The sequence below is a fragment of the Chinchilla lanigera genome, unplaced genomic scaffold (assembly GCF_000276665.1).
Source record: "Chinchilla lanigera isolate Chin_1 unplaced genomic scaffold, ChiLan1.0 scaffold00013, whole genome shotgun sequence".
Taxonomy (NCBI): Eukaryota; Metazoa; Chordata; class Mammalia; order Rodentia; family Chinchillidae; genus Chinchilla; species Chinchilla lanigera.
In genome coordinates, this window is record NW_004955414.1 from 19,528,243 (window position 1) to 19,549,210 (window position 20,968).

At 36.3% G+C, this 20,968-nt stretch overlaps 1 protein-coding gene across 7 annotated transcripts in view; it reads right to left on the reverse strand.

The window, feature by feature from the left end:
* Nup98 (nucleoporin 98kDa) overlaps positions 1–20,968 on the reverse strand; it is a 107,499-nt gene that overhangs the window by 28,666 nt on the left and 57,865 nt on the right. For all 7 annotated transcript variants that reach the window (XR_260183.2, XM_005380033.2, XM_005380032.2 and 4 more), the window contains 9 exons: positions 16,432–16,565; positions 14,951–15,138; positions 13,857–13,973; positions 11,663–11,961; positions 9,473–9,586; positions 8,236–8,374; positions 6,879–7,056; positions 6,032–6,196; positions 372–554 (listed from right to left, as the gene is read on the reverse strand). Coding sequence is in view for 6 of the 7 variants with exons in the window: in XM_005380033.2 (XP_005380090.1) it covers positions 372–554; positions 6,032–6,196; positions 6,879–7,056; positions 8,236–8,374; positions 9,473–9,586; positions 11,663–11,961; positions 13,857–13,973; positions 14,951–15,138; positions 16,432–16,565 (1,517 nt within the window). In the remaining variant the exon portion in view is untranslated. The remainder of the gene's footprint in view (positions 1–371; positions 555–6,031; positions 6,197–6,878; positions 7,057–8,235; positions 8,375–9,472; positions 9,587–11,662; positions 11,962–13,856; positions 13,974–14,950; positions 15,139–16,431; positions 16,566–20,968) is intronic.

The window sequence follows — 20,968 nt, forward strand, 5'->3', positions numbered from 1 at the left end:
AAAAGAAAAGAAAAGAAAAGAAAAGAAAATTGTGGATCACTTGCAGACCCTTAAGATTACCTCGTAAGTCACCACAGTATTGTATAGAGAAAAATCATTAAATAACTTGCCTGTAGTCATAAAACTTGGACTAGAAAGCAGTCTTCTAATTCTAATGTACTTAAGTCCAAGAGCCCTATCTTTTGACTCAATATAAGCTTTCCTCCCTGAATGGGAAAAAAAACCGCCAAAACATTTGCTGTACATATTTTTCCATTACAGTGAATATTCAATGGTTTTTAACTAAACCATCAAGGAAGAGGCCTGATGTTATGCAAGAGAACTAAAATATTTATTTGGTTTTCTGTAGTAAGAGTGGGTTAGAACTTTACCTGTAAGACATGTGGATTAATTCCCAGGGAAGATGCAATGTGTGTTGAGGCAGACACAGGTTCCTGATCCTCAGGCATGCTCTCTTCTAACATGGAATCCAAAACTGGTTCCTGGGTGATATCTACCATGTCACTGTCCAGTTCCACAACCCTCCCTAACTGCTCCACCTCTGGGCTCTGAATCTGCAGGTAGCAAAAAAATGAGGGAAACATTAAATTACATCAAATAAACACAGAGCTTCTAGACCAGATTTAATTTATTCAGAATATGGTACAGTAATATTAGATTCTTCCCATTCTATCATGAGGTGAGACAGAAGATTTGAAAAGAGGATTTAACAGTATTACCACCAAAACCCTAAGCACTTGAGATCTAAGTGAGGATGCATGAAATCATCCTTTTGTAATAATACGGTATGGGGTCTGGGACAAAAGCCAGCATCTATACTGACACAAATTGTGGTCTCCAAAGACAAATATTATGCCTTACCTGATTTAGCTAACAAACAGAATTTTCTGACTTACACACGATCACCCCACCCGCCCACTGCCTTGCAGCCAGAAGCAATTGAGAAGAGAACGAAAGGCACATATAATGGGGCACAGTGATGCAGTCTGTGATCCCAACTCCTTGGGAAGCTGAAGCAAGAAGAGAGCAAGTTCCAGGGCAAGCTGGGGCACTTAGCCAGTACCATACAACAAAAAACCAGGAAAGAAAGAAAAGAAACCAAACCAAACCAACCAAAACCCCACAGTCTATAGTAACTGCATTTTCTTAAAAAAAAATTTTGGAAATAAATTTCTAACACAATTTTGGGTTTAGCGGACTGGAGATATACCTCACTGGCACAAGCACCTGCCTGGCAAGTACAAGGTCCTGAGTTTGATGCCCAGTGCCAAAGGGAAAAAAAAACTTTTTTTTTTGGGGGGGGGGGTGTCTAGAAATAACATTTTTTGGGTAACTCAGTCCCAAGGTTAGCTAGGCTCTAGCAGTGCAGTACCATGTAAGACAGAAGCAATGTATATTCTAATTGGGAATAATCCCTTTAAAAAGAATCAAGAGTTGCATTTACATTTATTAAGCAGTTTTAAAGCTAAAACTATGACAGTTTATGGTGAAAAGGTAAATGCTCATAAAGCTGAAGCACACTGTAAAATTAAATGATTCAGTACAAATTCATTAGGGCTCATCTAGTAAAAGGTTAACAAATGGTTAAGGCAATGTATCCAACATTTTAAAGCCAGAAAATTCTACCAGTTATATTTATTATAACTCATAGGTTATCATTCCACAATTTCTGACTGATTTTTTATGAGCAGCCCATTTCAGGCCAAACCTCAAACACATGTTATCATACAACAGACAGTTTTTAAGAATTTTCACACTTGATCTTAGCCAAAAGGCCGAGAAGCGATAGTTTTTAAGAATTTTCATGGTCTCACTATTAGCTTTTTAATTTTATATTCAATTAGACACTTATTACCTCATATTCAACAAATATCTTTAATAAAATAATGATTACTCTCATGGCAACTGTAGAAAAATAGAGGTGTTAGACATGGTGAGCTGCCACTTAGGATATTAACAATACCCAAGGACTACTTCAAAAATTAATGGTCAAAGGCAAAGATGAGCAGAGTGTATTGATACATGTCTGGGATGCCAGATACTTTGAGAGGCCTAAAGCAGGAGAACCACGAGTTTGAGGCCAGCCTTGGTGACTGAGTGAAACAGTATCAAAATAAAAAGGGATGGGGATCTAGCTCGGTGGTGGCACACACTGATGTTCAATCCCCAGTAAAACATGCATGCACACATACACGCACGCACGTACAGGGGTAAAGAGGAAGGCTGGGGGTAACACAGCTCAGGTGAGCAAAACCCCAGGTTTCATCTCTAATACAACACAAACATACTCGTCCAATATACCCACACCCACAAGGCAAATAGGATACATTTTTTCAATTTACTAGGAAGTCTGCTGGGAAGTCCAACTACTTTCTTGCTTGAAAAGTCTGGAGATGGGCTTGCCTGTGGGTGTAGCTCAGTGATAGTGTGACTGCTTAGCATGTGCAAGGCCCTGGGTCCCATTCTAAGCAATGCAGGGGGAGAAAAAAGTGTCCCGGGATATTAAAAATTCCACTTTAATTATAAAAATCATGGAAAATTTCACCCCATATGTTCCCTAATTTGTTAACTTTTAGCCAAACAAAAATTTTCAAGTTATTTGAAACTAAACTTTCAAGTTATTTTCATCCAGTAAAACTAGCACTGCTATCTGCTTCCACCATAGCATCTCTATAATTTTCTAACTATAGTATTTTGTATTCATTTTGCTGGAAAATCAGCACTGTCAAAACAATCCTCTAGAGAAATGCCATGTTAGGGTTTCAAAGACCTATGAAGGGAAGTATGTATGTTTTCTACAGACACAGTAAGAAATATTACTAGAGAAGGCATAGGTCTTAACAACCTTATTAACTCTGTATTTTATTTTTATCAAAAAACATTTCTACCTAATAAAGAAATCTATCCAGTAATATATGAAATAAGCTTGTGGCTATAAAAGTGTATCTACCTACCTATATGTAGTATATCTAAAATACATAACATAATTTGTTTATTGAGGGGGAGGGGTTGAGACATTCTCACTATGTAGATCAGGCAAATTTTGAACTCAATCCACCTGTCTCCGCCTTTTGAGTGCTGGAATTACAGAGGTGAGCAACCACACCTATGATATACACAAAAGAACATGTCAGTTTTTTCTAAATCTTAATGATTTTTTTCCTTAAAATTTTTTTTCTCTTGAAAGGTTCTGGGTTCAATCCTCAGTGCTGAAAAAAATTATCTGAATGAATTTATTGACTATATGCCATGTTTCCAAGCAAGCTAATTAGCCTGCCTTGAAGGTACAGAACATATGATCGTTCAGTTATAAAGGTGGACTGAAAAGCACTACATTGCAGAGCCTGGGATATAGCTCAGTGCCAAAACGCCTATCATGAGCCCAGCCCTGGGTTCAATCTCCAGTACTGAAAAGCAACATCAACAAAAAAGTACTACACTCTATCTGAGCACCAGAGGTCTCTGGCCTTTCAAAGGTTTCAGAATCTGGTATACAGTTCAAATGCCTGGGAAGAACATTAAAAAAATAAGTATATATGAGTACCAGGCAGGATTTAAGGAATTCATGTCAAGCTCACCAGAGTACTGATGCAGAAAGAAAATGGATCTCAGACCAGGGGTTTGAAACTAATATTCTAACTATGTAACAAAACATTTCTGTAACAGCCTTAATTTATCTGTGTGACTAAGGAATAGGAGAAAAGATCATATGAAAATTTAGTTACACACACACACACACACACACACTCACACACACTCACGTATTTTTGAGACAGCGTCTTACTACGTAGTTCAGACTCGCCTTAAAGGTAAAAGACTATGTAGCATAGGTTAGCCTTGAACTTGCTGTGATCCTCTTACCTCAGCTGCCTAAGTGCTCGGATTACAGGCATGTGCCACCATGGGCTTTTATATTTTCTGGCTGCTTAGATATACTTGTTTTTTAGAAGAAAAAAGGGGGGAAAAATGGCTTACAAACCAACTTGAAACATGGGATGACAGGTATTATATAAAAGACAATGGAATATATTGTTTTCATGAACAAAAAATGTAAATCTTCCTAAAAAGCTAGGAAAACACCCTCAACCCTTTTCACTCTTTTTGTTAGAGAGCCTGAGGACAGGTACAGGTGGAAATAAAACAAAAACCAAACAAGCACACACCATAGCAGACTCAGGGATACCTGAGTATCCCTGAGTTCACAGAAATCGATGTCTTTGAGGGGCCAGGCAACAGTACGAAGATGCTCATCTTGATTCAGGGATGAGAAGACTGTTTTTAGTTCACTTAGTTGGCTCAGGGATTTTCCCCAGGCCAAGTCAAAAGTATGATCCCGGGTGTTAATAACTAACCTCTGTCATTTCCCATCTGTCTCGCCTATGTCACTGGGCAACAGTAAGGAGTTCTCTGAAGTCCCATGTTACTGTTCTGGCACATATGCACTAAGCCCATCATAAGTAATTGCAAGTAAAAGTCTAAAGCTTAGATATCTGCACGGCTCAATCCGTTGCTCCTGTTTTTGCTCTCCTAATCCAAAAGGTCAAAGACTTAATCTATTTCCTCAACCAAAGCAATTATCTGAAAAAGATGCTTATATTCAGTATATTCTTTTGGCACAATTTGAATCCTCGCCAATTCAACTAAGACTTGTTCTGAAAATTTTTGGTAGTAAGTTTTGAAAAGAGCTGCTGCTTAATGCAGTTTCCCAGAGGAGCTCACACTTATTTTCTAGAATTGTATTCTGGCAATTAAGGAGCCCAGTAACTACTGACTGTCCATATTACACAAATTTGTCCGCCTATCCATGGATGGAGCTTTTCTTTTCCAGCTCTCATCTTTAGGGGCCTAAATACACTCATATGGGTACAAAATAAGGCTGTTTCTCCAAAAACATATATAAGGTAAGATTAAAAACCAGTAAGGGGACTGGGCACATATGATTCAGACAAAATGAGTATGGATAATTTAAAAAAAAAAACAAGCTCATTTACAGCATTTAAGTAGAGATTTCTTAGGATATTCTGAAGACTACAAAGATTATAAACGTAAAAGTTCCAGCTCCCCCATGTCTATCTTCCCGTTTACCCTGTTCGCGCAAATGAACATATACACACAATATTCTCCAGAAAATGCCTCCAAGGAGTTATTTAATAAATCATAATAAAAATTGCACATTTTGGCAGCCATAAAACTGTATGGAAAATCCCAAAGGTCCAGCTTTTAGCAGCTGAGAGGTAGAAGATGCTTTACAAAGAAGTCCAACATCAAAAACTCTTCTCTGAGTGTGACAGCATGAAAATAGTATTTTAACTTGATTGAATATAAACAACATCCAGATTAAAGTAAAACTCTCTATGAGTTGGCATTCAAAGAAACTATCTGATATTCAAAATTACAAACCTTTCCCATAAAGACAAGAGGCTTATATTGGCTTAACAACACCGAAAAAGAGTAAGATACAAATAATTGCAATTGACAATGCAGCCCCTATTCTCTCCAAGCTAAATATTTAATATGCATTCTAGAATCATCTACTTTTATAAAGATTATTAAAATACAAATATCAAGAGGTTATCTAAAGTATAAGCAAACGTGAGAAAAATGGAGTTAAAAACCCTTGCAGAAAGCTAAAAAACCATCGAGATAAAGAACAAAAAGAACAAGATTAAACTGCACATCAAGTAGTGAATAAAAGTGGGATATACTTTGCATCAATCCACATAAGCAAAATGCTATCTTGAAGTGATCAATGAGTAAAGAATTACAAATCCAAACGAGAGAGGGAGGTGTTTGAGAATGATAATCTGTAGAAGAATGATCCAAGAATCAAGAGAATTTTTTAAATCGCTCTTGTAAAAACAGATGCCTGTACCACCTCATGCCCTCCCTAAAGTACTCCTCTCCACATAACTGCCAATATGTGTGTACTCTCCAAAGTTCCAGGGTCATAAAACAGCTTTGTAACAGCTGAATGACTTGCTTTCAACTTCTGTATCACGGATTCCATTCAAATTCACTGTCCTTTCTCTACCTGGGGTGGAAGGGCAGGTTTGCCATTAAGAGCCATCTGTAAAGGGGGAGCCTGGCCTGGAGGAGATAAAGGCGCAGTCTTCAACTTCTTTGTACTAGTTTTGGATGGACGTTCCTCCTCCTCTTCATCAGAATCCTGAAGGCCATATTTAGAAAAATGGGAGACCTAAGGAAGAAAAGAATCTCCTAAATAAATTTTAACAGTACTCTATTCAAGTTGCCACAAATACCTGCCCTTGCAATTTGCAGCATTACCTTAAAAAAAGGAGAGATATCAAAGTGTTTTAAGAAATCAAAATGTCACCTATTATAATTTATTTCTTTTCTAAAATTTAATGATGTTTGGTATCTACTACCACTCTTTTTTAAATACCTGGTCATGTCAAACAAATATACCTTACAATGTCATTTTTAAATGCAAACAACACAGAAAAACAAACTCAAGAATCATTACATACACTGCTTGCTTTTACACAGAGGCTCTTCAACTAGTTAAAAGTAAACAACAATTATTCAAGTTCTGAGTTACCAAGGACAATTCTGCCTGATGAATTACTGAAGTCGCTAATGGTGACACAGCACACCCAAGAAATGTATCTAAAGCTCACAGAATGGAACAGAGAACTTGGATCATATTCCTATAAAGTTTATAACAGGTTATTATTGCTAAATTATAGTGGGATGTACAATTTAGAGCAAGTCATAATATAGCTCTACAATCTATTTCCTAATTTGCAAAAACAAAGAGAACTTAAGAAAGGATCTCTTCTAACACAAACTTTGTTTGGGACACAAACATTTTTAAACTCTCATTATAGTTTATAAAGACTTAGGTAAACTGACTATACCTTAAATACCCAAGAGCCTGTTTCAGGCCGGTACTCTTTGAACTGAGCTCCCTGTTTCCTTGAAACTGCTTCCAATCTCCCCTCATAGTTGATATCAGCAAGTCGATCTGGACTCTTTATTAAGCAACGAGATGTTTTATCTGTTGGCCAAACCCCATCCAAGGTAACTTCAGCCTTCCTGTAAAGTACAAACGAAATATATGCTTCATATTTACGACTGAAAGGCAGCTTACATGTACATAAAAAGCAATGTAGGTATGTTATTTGGGAATTATTCTGCAGGCATTTTGTGAACTTGCTCTTGCTTCCCATAGTAGTTATGCACAAGGAGTCACAACTTAGTATATGGTTCTAGAGAATGCTTTTATTTCAAACTACCATGGCACAACAATTATTTCTAGTCTAATTTACTAACACCTAAGCTATAAATAAGTCCCATGGTCATACCGAAAGTCTTACCATAGGTCTCACACTGGGCAAAATCCTTTGCCTTTATTTTTTGAGAAAGGGTCTTGATAAGATAATAAGGTATCTGGGCTAGATTTGGACTTGTGATCTTCATGCCTCTGCCTCCCAGAGTACTGGAATTATAGGCATGCACCACTGTATCTAGCTTTGTTGTAGTGTTTTTGCTGGCTTTATAACCACCTAATATTAAGAATCATCTTGTAGGATGAATCTGAAGGAGTTCCCTTCTATTCAGTTTTTTAAAAACAACTGGAGAACTCCTGGTATTTCTTATTATGTTTGGAAAAATCAGAGAAGTTACCTGGCCCTGGGCTTTTCATTCCTGGGAGGTTTTGGTTACTGATTCAATCTCTTTACTTATTACAGGTTTACTCAGATTTTCTGCTTCTTCATGATTCAGGACTGGTCAGTTACAAACATAAATGATCTTAACTATGGTACTTTCACCTGCCTAGAGGAATAACAGAAGCTAGGATTTCCCACTAAAATAGAAAGTTAAGTATAGCCACAGCAGAAACAAACGAGAAAGGTATTAAAAAGTTTTTAAACTAGCAATTGGACCTGTTAATAGTAAGGAAAAGTGATTTGAAAAGTCAGAGTGTACCATTTCTTTATCATTCATACTTTTAAATAAAAATAGAAAAACAGTAATTGTACTTTACAGTAAGTCAGAAAAGAAGCTGCAGAAGAAAATATATTTAGAATAGCATTCATGTTTTGATTTTTTTTTATGGTGCTGGGGATCAAACCCATGGCCTTAATGCATGTTGGGCAAACATTCTACCCCTAAGCTGTATCCCCAGTACCCATTCATGTTTACAGGAAAAAAAAGAGAAACAAAACAACTCATAATTTAACTGATTGTTTACATATATAAATAAATTCTTACCTATTCAGTCCTTCACCCACAGGTGGCTTTTGATCATCATCTAAGTAGACAATAACTTCTTTCCTTCGGATATGTACAATATCATCCAAATTGAGATTTGTCAAATTCACATCTCCTTCAAAATAGATTGAGCCATAACCTACAAGTCGAAGCACACTGTTAAAAATTCATCCTGTATGAGGAAACAAATACCTACTTTATACCTATACTGATATAAAACAATAAGAAGTGGGCAGCTTTAAACAGTCAATATTTTAAATGATCCAACAGTTCTTGGAGGGGGTCATTTCCTCCATAATACAGTTAATGTGGAACAGGGAGAGGTGACATTAATTACATTCTTATCTGCACTTTTATAACACTTCTGCTATCCCTCAAGAGCCTTCTTAAATCTCTTCCCAAGTATATGTAATGTTGCCTTATAAACAACCCTTAGTACTTCACCTGCCAAAGAAGTTAAAAATGCCTGAGCCCTTTTTAAGTACAGTATGCCAAGATATCTAATCCAAGAAAATTAAGCTATCTGTAATAAAATAATGCTATCAAATATAATCATTCAATTTTTTAATTTAGTGTTTCTTTTGCTTTTTTTGATACTAAGGATTGAACCCAGGGCCTCATACACACTAAGCAGTGAGCTATAGATATCTTCAGTTCTTATTATTTTAAGACAGTTGCCCAAGCAGGCCTTAAACTTGCTGATACTCCTGCCTTAAGCTCCTGAGTGACTAGGATGACAGTTGTGTGCCACTAGTCCTGGCTCACTTAGTATTTCTTGGTACTTCCAGTACTTTGACTTTGGAAAACTGCAATGAGCCAGTCACTAGCCCAAAGAGGAATACCGAAGCCCAAAGAATGTTACATATTCTAGTCTACTGGTTTGTTTTTTGTTTTTTTTTTTAACTTATCAAAGGTTCTAGTATTCAGGCAAAAGGGGACCCAAATAAAGGGAAAAAGACATCTAGTATTAAGAGCGTCCCCTCATTAAGAAGGTAAAAGTTTAAAAAAAAAAAAAGAGAAAAGAAGGAAAACATGGAAACAAAGCTTCTGTAAATGCAGAGAAGAGGGACTGAAGGGAGGGTAGGGGAATGTAAGGGTACAAATTCTCTATGACGAATGTGATCATTATGTATATCTACGATGTACAAATAAAATCTGATTAAAAAAAGAGCTTCCCCTCATTACAGAAATAAGGTACAAATCCTCAACTTATACTCCAATTCAAACTTATACCCACCTTTACGACCAATGGTGAAGTCAGAAACAATGCATTCTCCTTTCTCATTGGTGATTTTGGCAAGATCATCCATAGATGGAATAGTATAGTAACCAACCTTAGTGAGAACAATGCCTATTATCAAAAAAAATAAATTAAGTTAAAATTAACTACTAATGTTTGATTATCCTTGAGCAGAGAAATTCTCAATAATATCTATTTGAATTTACATTTAAATTTTTTCCACATGACATGAGCATTTTAAAAAATTACGTGAAATATTCAGTAACTAAATTATCACATAGAGAGAAAATATACATACCATAATAACAGACTTTTTAAAAATTGTTTTTTTTACCAAACACAATTACAGGGGAATATGTATTTCAAAACAGGGATTCAAGGTCAAGTAAGTTTAAGGAATACAACATACATAACAGGATATCATAGCCTCTATTTATAATAATGAAATCTTTACACTTCCAGAGAGTTAACATCAGGATGATTTGAAAAATCCTACATGAGTAAATTCCAATTATTAATGGAAAGTTAAAAGGTCTGCAATTAGTGTTATTAAAAATTCAACTAAAATAAAGATTTCAGATATACCTAAAAGATATCTGATGGCCCAGGAAGTAATATTAAAGTTGAAAGGGTGCCAGGCATGGTGGTGCACACCTGTAATCCCAACGCCCGGGAGGCTGAAGCAGGAGGATCACTGTGAGTTTGAGGCCAGCCGGGGCTACACAGTGAGCTCAAGGTTAGCCTGAACTACATAGCAAGACCATGTCTCAAGAGAAAAAAGGAAAGAGAGAGGGAGAGAAAGAGAGAGAGGGAGTGAGGGAAAAGGGTTTCAGAACATCCAACTTAAGGACCAGACGTGATGACAAGATTTTTTAAAAAGCCTGAAGAACTACAAAGAAAGCAGTGAGCCAATGGTATGTTATTCTTACAACTCCTTGTCACTATAACTAGATATCAGGCTAAATTCCTAAGAGAAAATATTTAAAGCTGACATCAGATCAAACTCTAACCTGCAGCAGTCCCCACTTGTACTCCTGCATTTTTACTGGCAAGATTTAGAGAGGTCTTAGGAGTAGGAGAGCTCTAAAAGGAAACAAGGTCAGAGAGGAAATTAGGGGGAAAATGTATTGACTGGGTATTTGAATTAAAGACACAATTATCATAATAAGGTCGTGTAGATAAACACACAAATATATTCAAGAGTTTTTTTTGAGATAGGGTCTCACTGTGTAGTTCAGGTTGGCCTCAAACTCAGCAATCCTCCTGCCTCAACTTCCCGAGTGCTGGAATTACAGGTTTGTGCCACCATGCCTGGCTATATTCAGGATTTTTAATGTCAAAGTACAAAAGCCATTTCCTACAGGCACTGAGCAACCAGAAGATATACTGTTTATGAAGGCAGTAAATGAACATAAAAACTTTTCATAGACACTTCAACAATGATTGTAAATCAATCCAAATGTTCATTATTGGAGAATGGAGACAACACATAGTACATTTATATAATGGAATACTCCATAACAATATGAACTGACATATATGTACTATGGGAATCAGAAAGTAGATAGTATCATTCCATTTATATAAAGTGCAAGAACAAGCAGAAGCGATCTATGTGATAGAAGTCTGAATTGTGGTTGAATTTTGGGAATGAGAATACAAAGGAACTTTCAAGGGTAAAAAGCATTGTTAATCTTGTTTGGTTTGTCAAAATGAAATAAATACTTATGATTGGTGTACTTCCTAATTATATATAGATTTTAACTCAGTTTATTTAAACAGTGGGAAAAAGTAATGATATCTTAAACACAACTGAGATACTGTGTCTGCACACACACATACACGAACGCAAAAGATGGGGAGGGGAGATGCTGAAAAATCAAGACACCTCAATTTTGTAGTTTATGCAATATATTAGTCTTTGGTGAAGGGTAAACAGAATTAAGGTGATAAAAATCACAGCAATAGTTACCAACTGAATGCCTAGCACCGAATATGTCAGGCCGTATGGTATATATATCTAATCTAACTAAATTCTTGATAGAGTAGAAAATAATTATTCTCACTTTTAAAAATATCTGAGTTTATGAAGTTAGGGAAAGTTACAAAAGTTGGGCTCTTCAAACCAGGATAAAGAAATCAACTTTAAGTATGTATTCCAAAATGAGAAAAGTATGTGAATTTGACCTGCTGGATGTGAATGGTAAACATTGTTTTCTATTTCTTCTCTCTCATCCTGCAGTGATTCATCATGAAAAGAGGTTTCTTCACTGCTTCCTTCCAGCCCATTTCGCAAAGCAACACGCATATTTAATGCAACAATGGTATCATCCACACTGTTGCTGTTGTTGTGTTTATTTCCAGCATTCTCTGGAGTTTGAGGAATGGGTTTGGCAATAGGGTTATTATAAAAACGTGACACAAGAGAATCATCATCTCCATCCTGCTGATGGTTCTCATCAACAGGTTTGCTCAGGAAACTGAATCTGAAAAGAGAAAGAAGTAATAACTTAGCCTCTTATAATAGTAATACTGATAACAGCTAACCTTTTCTGAGACTTTACTAAGTATCTGGCAGAGTTCTGGGTAATTCCATGTATTAAAAACTAATTAAGGGGTTGAAGGGAGGGTAGGACAAGGGGAAAAAAAGAATCAAGTTATATCATATGTGGGTATAAATTCTCTATGATGAATGTGATCATTATGTATGTAACAATGAAATCTGATTGAAGAAAAAACTAATACTGATAGTAATCTGTGAAACAGGTTATAATTATCATTTCTTTTAAATGGAGACACAGAAAAATAATATGCCTAACATCACAAAGCACTGAGTACTAGAGGTGGAATTTGTGTGTTGTTTTGTTTTGTTTTTTGGGTATAGGGCATTGAACCCCAGAGGCTTTACACTGTACTACATCACCAGCCCTTTTCAAAATTTTTATTTTGAGGTAGGATCTTGCTAAGTCACTGTGTTTCCCAGGCAGGGCTTGAATGGTGTCCTCCTGCCTAAACCTTCTGATGGGATTTACAAGCAAATGCCACTATACCCTGCCTAGAATTGTAATTTCAAATATGGAACATCTAGTTTTAGATTTCAAGCATTTAATTTTTTTTATTTCCATGAAGTGAATGGTCCTGAGCATCCCAATTTTTAGTTTACAACAGAGAAAGTATGCTCTACTGTATAGGAACAAGTGATTAGTGGTAAAAGATTTAAAAATTGAAAAAATTTTAGATTCTAATATTATAACTAACAAGGTGTTAAGAAATGCTTTATCAGGCCAGGCATGGCGCTGCACACCTGTAATCCCAGCACTTGAGAGGCTGAGGAAGGAGGATCCTTAGAGTTTGACACCAGCCTGAGCTACAAAGTGAGCTTAAGGCCAGCCTGAATTGCATAGCAAAACCCTGTCTCAAAGACAAAAAAAAAAAGAAATGCTTTATCAACGAAAAATCAAATTAGGATTTTATACAACAGAAAAGGCTATATAATATATACCTGCATATATAAGGATTATTTCACTGAAGCATTATTTTGAGTACAGGAATACCAAGTAATGTACATATCTACTAATGGGAGAACTACTTAAATTATCTTATTCACCATAACTATTCATATATTAAAAATGAGGAAGCAGATAAAATCATACAGATATAGAAAGGCAGTATACCATTCATAATTTCCACAGTATGTATCAGTAACAATGTTTTCCTACATAAACAAATTTCCAAAACAGAATATGCATTAATAAACCATAAAGAACTAATGTGTATATTTTCCCTTCCTCTTTTTTTACATACTCTATACTGATTTTTTTGTTTGGTTACAACAGAGTTAGGTATCACTTAATCATTACAGACAAAGCACCCTTTATTTTAAGAAGATGAGGGGTTTCAAATACATACTAACCTTGTCCAACACAGTGTTACACAAATCCCAAAATAACTGTATAGTACAAATCAGAACTCTAATAAATTACAAGTCTAATGTACTCAAGAAATAACAAATACAATTTCTAGGTGCCCCTCAGCTGTCATCCTTCTAGGCAACACTGACCCATCTTCTGAAGTTTTCATAAAATTCCAAGCTCAGGGCCAGGCGTAGTGGTGCGCACCTGTAACGACAGCTGCTTGGGAGGCTAAGACAAGAGGATCACAAGTTTAAAGCTAGCTTGGGAAACGATGTCAGATTATCTCAAAAAATAAAAAGGGGAGGGAAGTAACTCAATGTTAGAGTACTCACTTAGCATATGTGAAGCCCTGGATTTAATCTCCAGTACAAAAAATAAATTAAAAAACAAAATAAAACAAAATTTAAGTTAAAGATCTCTGCAAAGTATGAACAGAGCGTAAAACAACACAAAACAATTTAGTTTACCTTTCTCCATTTTCTGGATATTCAGATGGTGAAGCCAGATCTTCTGAATCACGATTAACAGGGGAAAACAGATTGCTATTGTTAAGGTTCTTCAAGACCAGCTTCTTAATGCTTTTCCTATAAACCAAGACCAAAATAAAAGTCAAGCATACAGTTATATTATCCACATTATCTACAAACTTGAGCCCTTCAAAAGGACATTCTTGTTCAATTTTGTTTTTTCTAAGATGGGGTCTGACTATATTGCACTCTGTGGTTTGGAACAATAAAGCAAAGAATATTCACAAAACTGAAAATCCCTTTTGAGTATCCTCTTTCTCCTCTGAACCCCTTGAATACTACCACCCATAATAAATTCCCACTTATTTTCAAAGCTTAACAAAAGAAAATTTAAAAACATACTCTTCTTCTGATTAGAAAAGTATTTGCTTTTTAAAAAATAAAGCCTGTAAGTGAGCCAGGCATAGTGGTGCATGTCCGTAATCCTAGCACTCAGGAGGCTGAGGCAGAAGGATCACCTTAAGTTTAAGGCCAGCCTAAACTACAAAGACCCTGTCTCAAAAAAAAAAAAAAAAGTATGTATCTGTCTAGCCATACAGCTATAAAAATAACCCAGAAATGAAATGCCCTAATATTTCCTTGTCCTAACATGAAATGTTTAACAGTCTGACATATAAATTTCTTCAGGATTTTTTCTATGCATATAACAACATTCTAAGAAATCACATAAGTGTAATTTTTGGTGTTTATTAACTCTTCTATAAACTTTCCTGTATATTTTTCTGTGTAATGCTTAGGCAATTACTGAACTGAGATAAATCCTCTGCCTTGTTGCCATTTTGGGTTATACCAAAAAACCCCAGAAAACAAAAACAGTGCTAATTTCTCAGAAGCATGCATATATAAAACAAGAAGCATATTCTAATATTTTTATGTTAACTATAGTTATCTCCCAGTGAGAAATATATTTTTAGCTTCTGTGATGTATTTTTCAAAATAAAAAATAAGCGGTACTACATCTGTACTAAATTTAAATAACTGTATATTTGATCAACAGTTCATACTGAATTTAGATTAATGAAAAACAAACTCACTTGGGCATGAATGCTCCATTGGCTAGGGATGGTTCATCATCATCCAGCCCATCAAAGAGATGTGATTTGGTTGTGCCTGCTGTTTGTAAAGCCTTGGGCCGGACTCTGGTGGCAGGGCGGGGTGTTAGTTTATAATGAGTAGGTGTAGTAAGAGCCTTCTGAGCTGCAGGATTTGTTGGTTTCAATCTCTGAAAAAGAAAACGTCAAGGAAAGCTCTGGTTTAACGTATGGATCTGGCCTAAAATATCAGACCAGAGTTCAAATCTAATCTCTGCCATTAACCTGCTAGATACTTCTTGAAGTCTCATCTCCCTTAAATCAAGCCTTTTACTGGGTATGGTGGCGCACACCTGTAATCCCAGCACTCAGGAGTCTGAGGGAGGAAGTTTGAGGCCACATGTTTCAGGCCAGCCTGGGTTAGTGTAAAAGTGAGACAAGTTTGAGGCCAGCCTGGGTTAGTGTAAAAGTGAGACCTGCTCTCAAAAAAAAAGGGGGGGGGGGCATTTTTCAAGGGATGCATTGTACTCCATCAAGCTGTCAATATTTATTTTCTTTGTTCATTTTTGTCACTATCTTTTTCTTATCTGTCCCTCAATACAAGGGTCAGAAGTCTGCCAGCAATGAAATAAAGTCGCTATCTATACTCATAGAGAGGTGGAATGAGCTCACATTTAGAATTCTGGGATGACCCTGAACCCTATTTATGATTTGTATAATACCCTTGGACCCTACCACTTTGTGACAAGGAGACACACAGCAATCCCAGCATCTTGTGCTTGGGGAATCCAAAGTGAGCCCAACCGCTGATTCTTTAAAGAAAGAGTAGGACCAGTACCAGTGGCCTCCCACAAATGGCCCTCTGGGGGAGTCTGGGCCAATGTCCTATGGTGCTGTGTAGCCCATGAGGAAGCAGCTGTGACCTGGAGCTGGCACAGTCAGAACTCAAAGCATGGGAATACGGCAGACCAGGGCACACAGTGGCTACCACTGGTGCTCTAGACAATGCTTTCCTACCCTGCTGAGCAGAAAAGAAACCCTTCTTCAGAGAACCTGAAGACTACATGAGAATACAACTGTAAATGTCCTACTATGTAGGCGCACAGTCTGTACACTCCACAAGACTTGACTCCAGAGGCCCAGGCTGGGGTGTGCAGGAGGATTCAGCTTGAAGACTCTGAGATACCAGCTTCATTCTAGTTCAGAAGCCATCCTGAGTATTGAGACCCAAGATGAAAAGGCCAGGGGACCTATCACAGATGAGTTTGTGCTGGGGTCTGTCACTTCAAATCTACGATGTCTAAATTTGAGAATCTACCTGGGAGCTTATTCACTAACGTGCCAACTCTGCTTACTCATGAATGTTAAACATCCAAGTACAATGCTCTAACACTGCATATACTTCACTTGGAAATGTCTACAATTATGGTACATCTAATAATCATTTCTTTTTCTTAGTTTCTTCTAAGTAAAAAAAAAAATACCTCTTCTTTCTTCTTGGGGTCTGACATGGGGTTCCGGAAGAGAGGAGAGTCTCCAAAAGGTGAATATGTCAGACTATTGAGATGCTGTTGGAGAACAGCCTGCTGGGCAGCAGAAGCATTTGGATCAGTCAAAGCTTTTCAAAAGAAGAAAAGGAAAAAATGATGTCATTAAAGAGCCAACATATTTATAGCAGAGAACTTAGCACTCTTTTGGGAGATGAGGTCTTCAAAATGTTCGTGTTGATGGCATTACTGGGGAAGGTGTGGAACAAACTGAAAAGGAAGAATCATGAATTCAAGTAAACTAATCAGGCTGGGTGTGGTGGCACATGCCTATAATCCCAGCACTCAGGAGGCTGAGGCAGGAGGATCACAGGTAGTTAGTTCCAGGCCAGCCTCAACTCCATAGTGAGTTCAAGGCTAGCCTGAACTACATAGTGAGACCCTGTTTCAAAAAAACAAAACAAAACAAAAGACAAAAAACTAATCAATCAAAGATATAAAGAGCCATTTCATAATACATAATACACATAAAAATTTAATTACAGGCTGTTCACTATCACTAATATCCAGGAAATGCAAATTAAAACAAACTTAAGCCACAGATATAGCTCAGTGGCACGGTGCCTGCCTGGCAAGTGCAAAGTCATGAGTTCAATTCCTGGTACTAAAACCAAAAAACAAACAAAAAAGGAAATTTGAAGAGCTGTTTTGTACATACTTCACTATTACTGGTACAACTGTACAAAAAAATATGCTCTCTGACCTATAGTAGTATTAAAGACTACTTTAATTTTTAAAAGAAACAAAAAATAAAAAAAGAAACAATGACAGTATATACAAGTACTACTTTTATTATTTTTACCTTGCAATTTGAAACACGGACATTTAACCCAAAGACTTAAACTGAGAACAAAATAAATATTTCTGCATGTTTACTACTCCACATTACCTGTAATATTACAGATTTAGATATAATTTATGTGTCCTACATTAGGTTAATGGTTATAAAAATCACACCATATCAATGGTGGGTTATGCAGTTAATAAAAATTAGTGACTATTTTACTGTGGAAATATGAAAGCATTTATGAGTTAATAAATGAAAATCCAGAATAAAAAGTATGTATTAAAGGCCATAATTGTAGCTCAGTAAAAAGCTTGCCTAACATGCACAAGGCCCTGATTTCAATAACCAGCACTGCCTGCCTTCCTCCCTTTTTTATACTAGGGATATAGAAAGAAAAGGCAACACACAATGAAAATAGTTGTTAAGCATTTTTATGTTTATCACTGACATTTAATACCCATAATTAAACAGAAACCCAAAGGAAAAAAAAAGCTCACCAAGTTAGTCTAATTATCTCTCAAGGAATAAGAATTTCTCTCAAGGAATCAGTTACAAAGAACTTAGTTTTCTGCTTTTTTATTTTTTAATACTGGGAATAGAACTCAGGGCCTGGTGCTTACCAAGCAGGCACTGTGCCACTGAGCTATCTTCCTGGCACAGACAACTTAGGAAACCAAAATAAACAATGACAACTATATTCATAATCTATAATTGTATCAGTCATAAAGACAAAAAAACCAACTGCTGTGTGCTGTGATAAATCTTTGTAAGAAAAAAAATCTTTCTAAAAATACTGATCAAAACAGTATGTTTCAAATCATTTTAGAGATTAAAAACCTACTCTTCCTCTTATAAACTTTTTTTTTTTTTTTTTGTTTTTCTCCGGTACAGGGAACCGAACTCACGACCTTGCGCATGCCAGGCAGGCGCTTTTGCCGCTGAGCTAAATCCCCAGCCCCTCTTATAAACTTTTAGAAATAGGCTAACATTAAATATATGGTAGATAATATACATTAAAGGAATACTATAAACAAAAACACATTTTGAAAATTCTCTATTATTTTTAATGTTTTATTACTTTTTATTCTCTTCAATTGATTGATCAATCTTGCACTCCTACATCTGGTAATCTGAGCGAATTCTTTGAAGATAACAATATGTAATATAACAACCACTGTTAATTCCTATCATCTTGTTTTCAAATTCTGTATCATTTTTATTGTTTTAGTGTTGTTTTGTTTTTGTCTTTTTTGTTATTGTTATTATTTTATTCCTCTTTAAAAAAAAAGGAAAAGAAAATTCAAATAGGGTTGGGGGGGGGGAACAACAAAAGCAAGAGCAACAAGAAAAACCAGAATAGACAACTATAGCTAAGTTAATGAAAAACAAGAGGATACGTCCTTAGTCCAACAAAACTTCCTTAAAATTGGATGTGTTCATTAAATACTGAAAGACTATATGTGATACACACACAAACACACACACACACTTTTTAAAAATGCAGTTCTGGGGACTGAGTCCAGGGCCTTTACACTGAGCTATATCCATAGCCCTTAATTTTTTATTTTGAAGCAGTGTCTCACTAAGTCACCCAGATTGTGCTCAAACTGACAATCCTCTAGCCTCCCTGAGACTGCTGGGATTACAGACATGCACCACCACACCCAGCTATATATTGTTTTTATTATATTGTATAGAATTATATTTGTTTTCTGAGACATGGTCTTGCTATGCAGTTCAAGTTTGTCTTGAACGTGTGATTATCCTGCCTCAGCCTCCCGAGTATGTGAATTACAGGAAAGTACCACCATGCCTGGCTCTGTATTTTGTTATTGGGTTGGGGATGTAGCTCAGTGGTAAAGCATTTACTTAGAATGTGAAAGCCCCTAGGTTTAATTCCTAGCCCAACTACCTAAAAATAAAAAAAATTAAAAAAAAATTTTTAAATCTATGTGTTATTATTGAAAGAGGTGGTACAAAGCCCAAGTTGGTGGCACACATCTATAATCCTAGGACTAGGGAGGCTGAGGCAGAAGGATCACCATGAGTTCAAGGCCAGCCTAAGTATGGTACACAGTGAGTTCAAGGCCAGCCTAAACTACATAGATATCTTTTCTGAAAAAAAGAAAGAGGGGTAATGCAAAATTGCTCAGGATTTTATAATCCAAAGAGGTCAATTTAATAAAGACTATAGAGTAAATCATCTTTATTCATGATATTCTTACCCCAATTTAAGATAACAGGTGTGCAAAAAGTATAAGACAGTGTCAGGAATGGTTGCGCACATCTGCAATTGCAGCACTCTAGGAAGCTGAGGCAGAAGATTGCTAGTTTAAACCCAGCCTGGGCAACTTGATGAGATTTTGAACTTGATGAGATCCTGACTCAAAATAAAAAACAAAGGCTGGACATATAGCTCGGTGCAAATGTCCTGGGTTCAATCTCTCCAGTACCAAAGAAACAAAGAGTAAGAAAGCATTAGAGAATAGTGTGTAATCCAGCACTCGGGATTTGCCTCAAAAAGACAAAACAAAGAAACAAATAATGAGGCATACTATTCTTCTGGAGACAAAGAGAATAAGAAAAATTTTACAGAACTTTAATCTTTTGTAGTGATCCTACTTCTTGACAGTTGTTTATCTATAATAGGTGATCCCATCATTTAACAAGTACCAGCCACCCTACCTGAACTTGTTCAAAAGAATAAAATCTTCCTTTAACAAACCCAAACACAATTAGGAAAGTGTACGAACAAGTTTTTTTTTGTATTATGCATATAAAACCACTTACTTATTACTAAAAGACACTGATGAGAGAGCTAATGTATTAGCAAAATTAGGAAAACAAACAAGAGGGCTGGGGATTTAGCTCAGCAGCAAAGTGCCTGCCTGGCAAGTCCAAGGTCGTGAGTCCGATTCCTGGTACTAGAAGAAAAAGAAAACAAACAAACTAAAAAAAAGAAAAGAAAAGAAAAAGAAAACAAACAAGCATAGTTAAACTAATACTGGTGGTATACTCTGTTCCTAACAATTTTGTCTTTTGTTTTTTGGGGTTTTTGTTGTTTTTGGTTTTTGAAGGCAGTCTTACTATGTAGTTCAGAGTGGCCTCGAACTCATGGCAATCTCTTGCCTCAACCTCTTAAGTGCTGGGATTACAGATGTGTGCCACTATACCCAGCATGACAATTTTAATAAGGTGCTGGACAACTAAATCATGACCAAATGATTAAGGGAATCAGGTAAAAAAAAATAGTTCAATCATCTGACAAAATAGAAGAAACAATAATTTATCTGCAAGAATGACAATGAGTTACCACACACACACAAACACACACACACACACACACACACACACAATTAGTTTTCCTTAGCTTTAGGAGGTAAAAGTAGAATTACTGGGTGTAAATTCTATAGGGGCAGGGTTAGATTTCTAAACCATCTGAACAATGACTGGATCACCGTGTAAAGGAAGCCATCATAACAGATTTTTAAAGACAAGAAAAGACTGGCCCACAGTAACAGTGGATTCACACATGCTCTAAAGCACCTTCCAATTCAGACACTTTAATCCCAAACTGTAAACGATCTACATTCTAAAAATCAATACAGGGCCAAGGATATAGCTCAGCGGCATAAGAGCCTGCCTGGCAAGCGCAAGGACCTGAGTTTGATTCCTAGTATTAAAAAA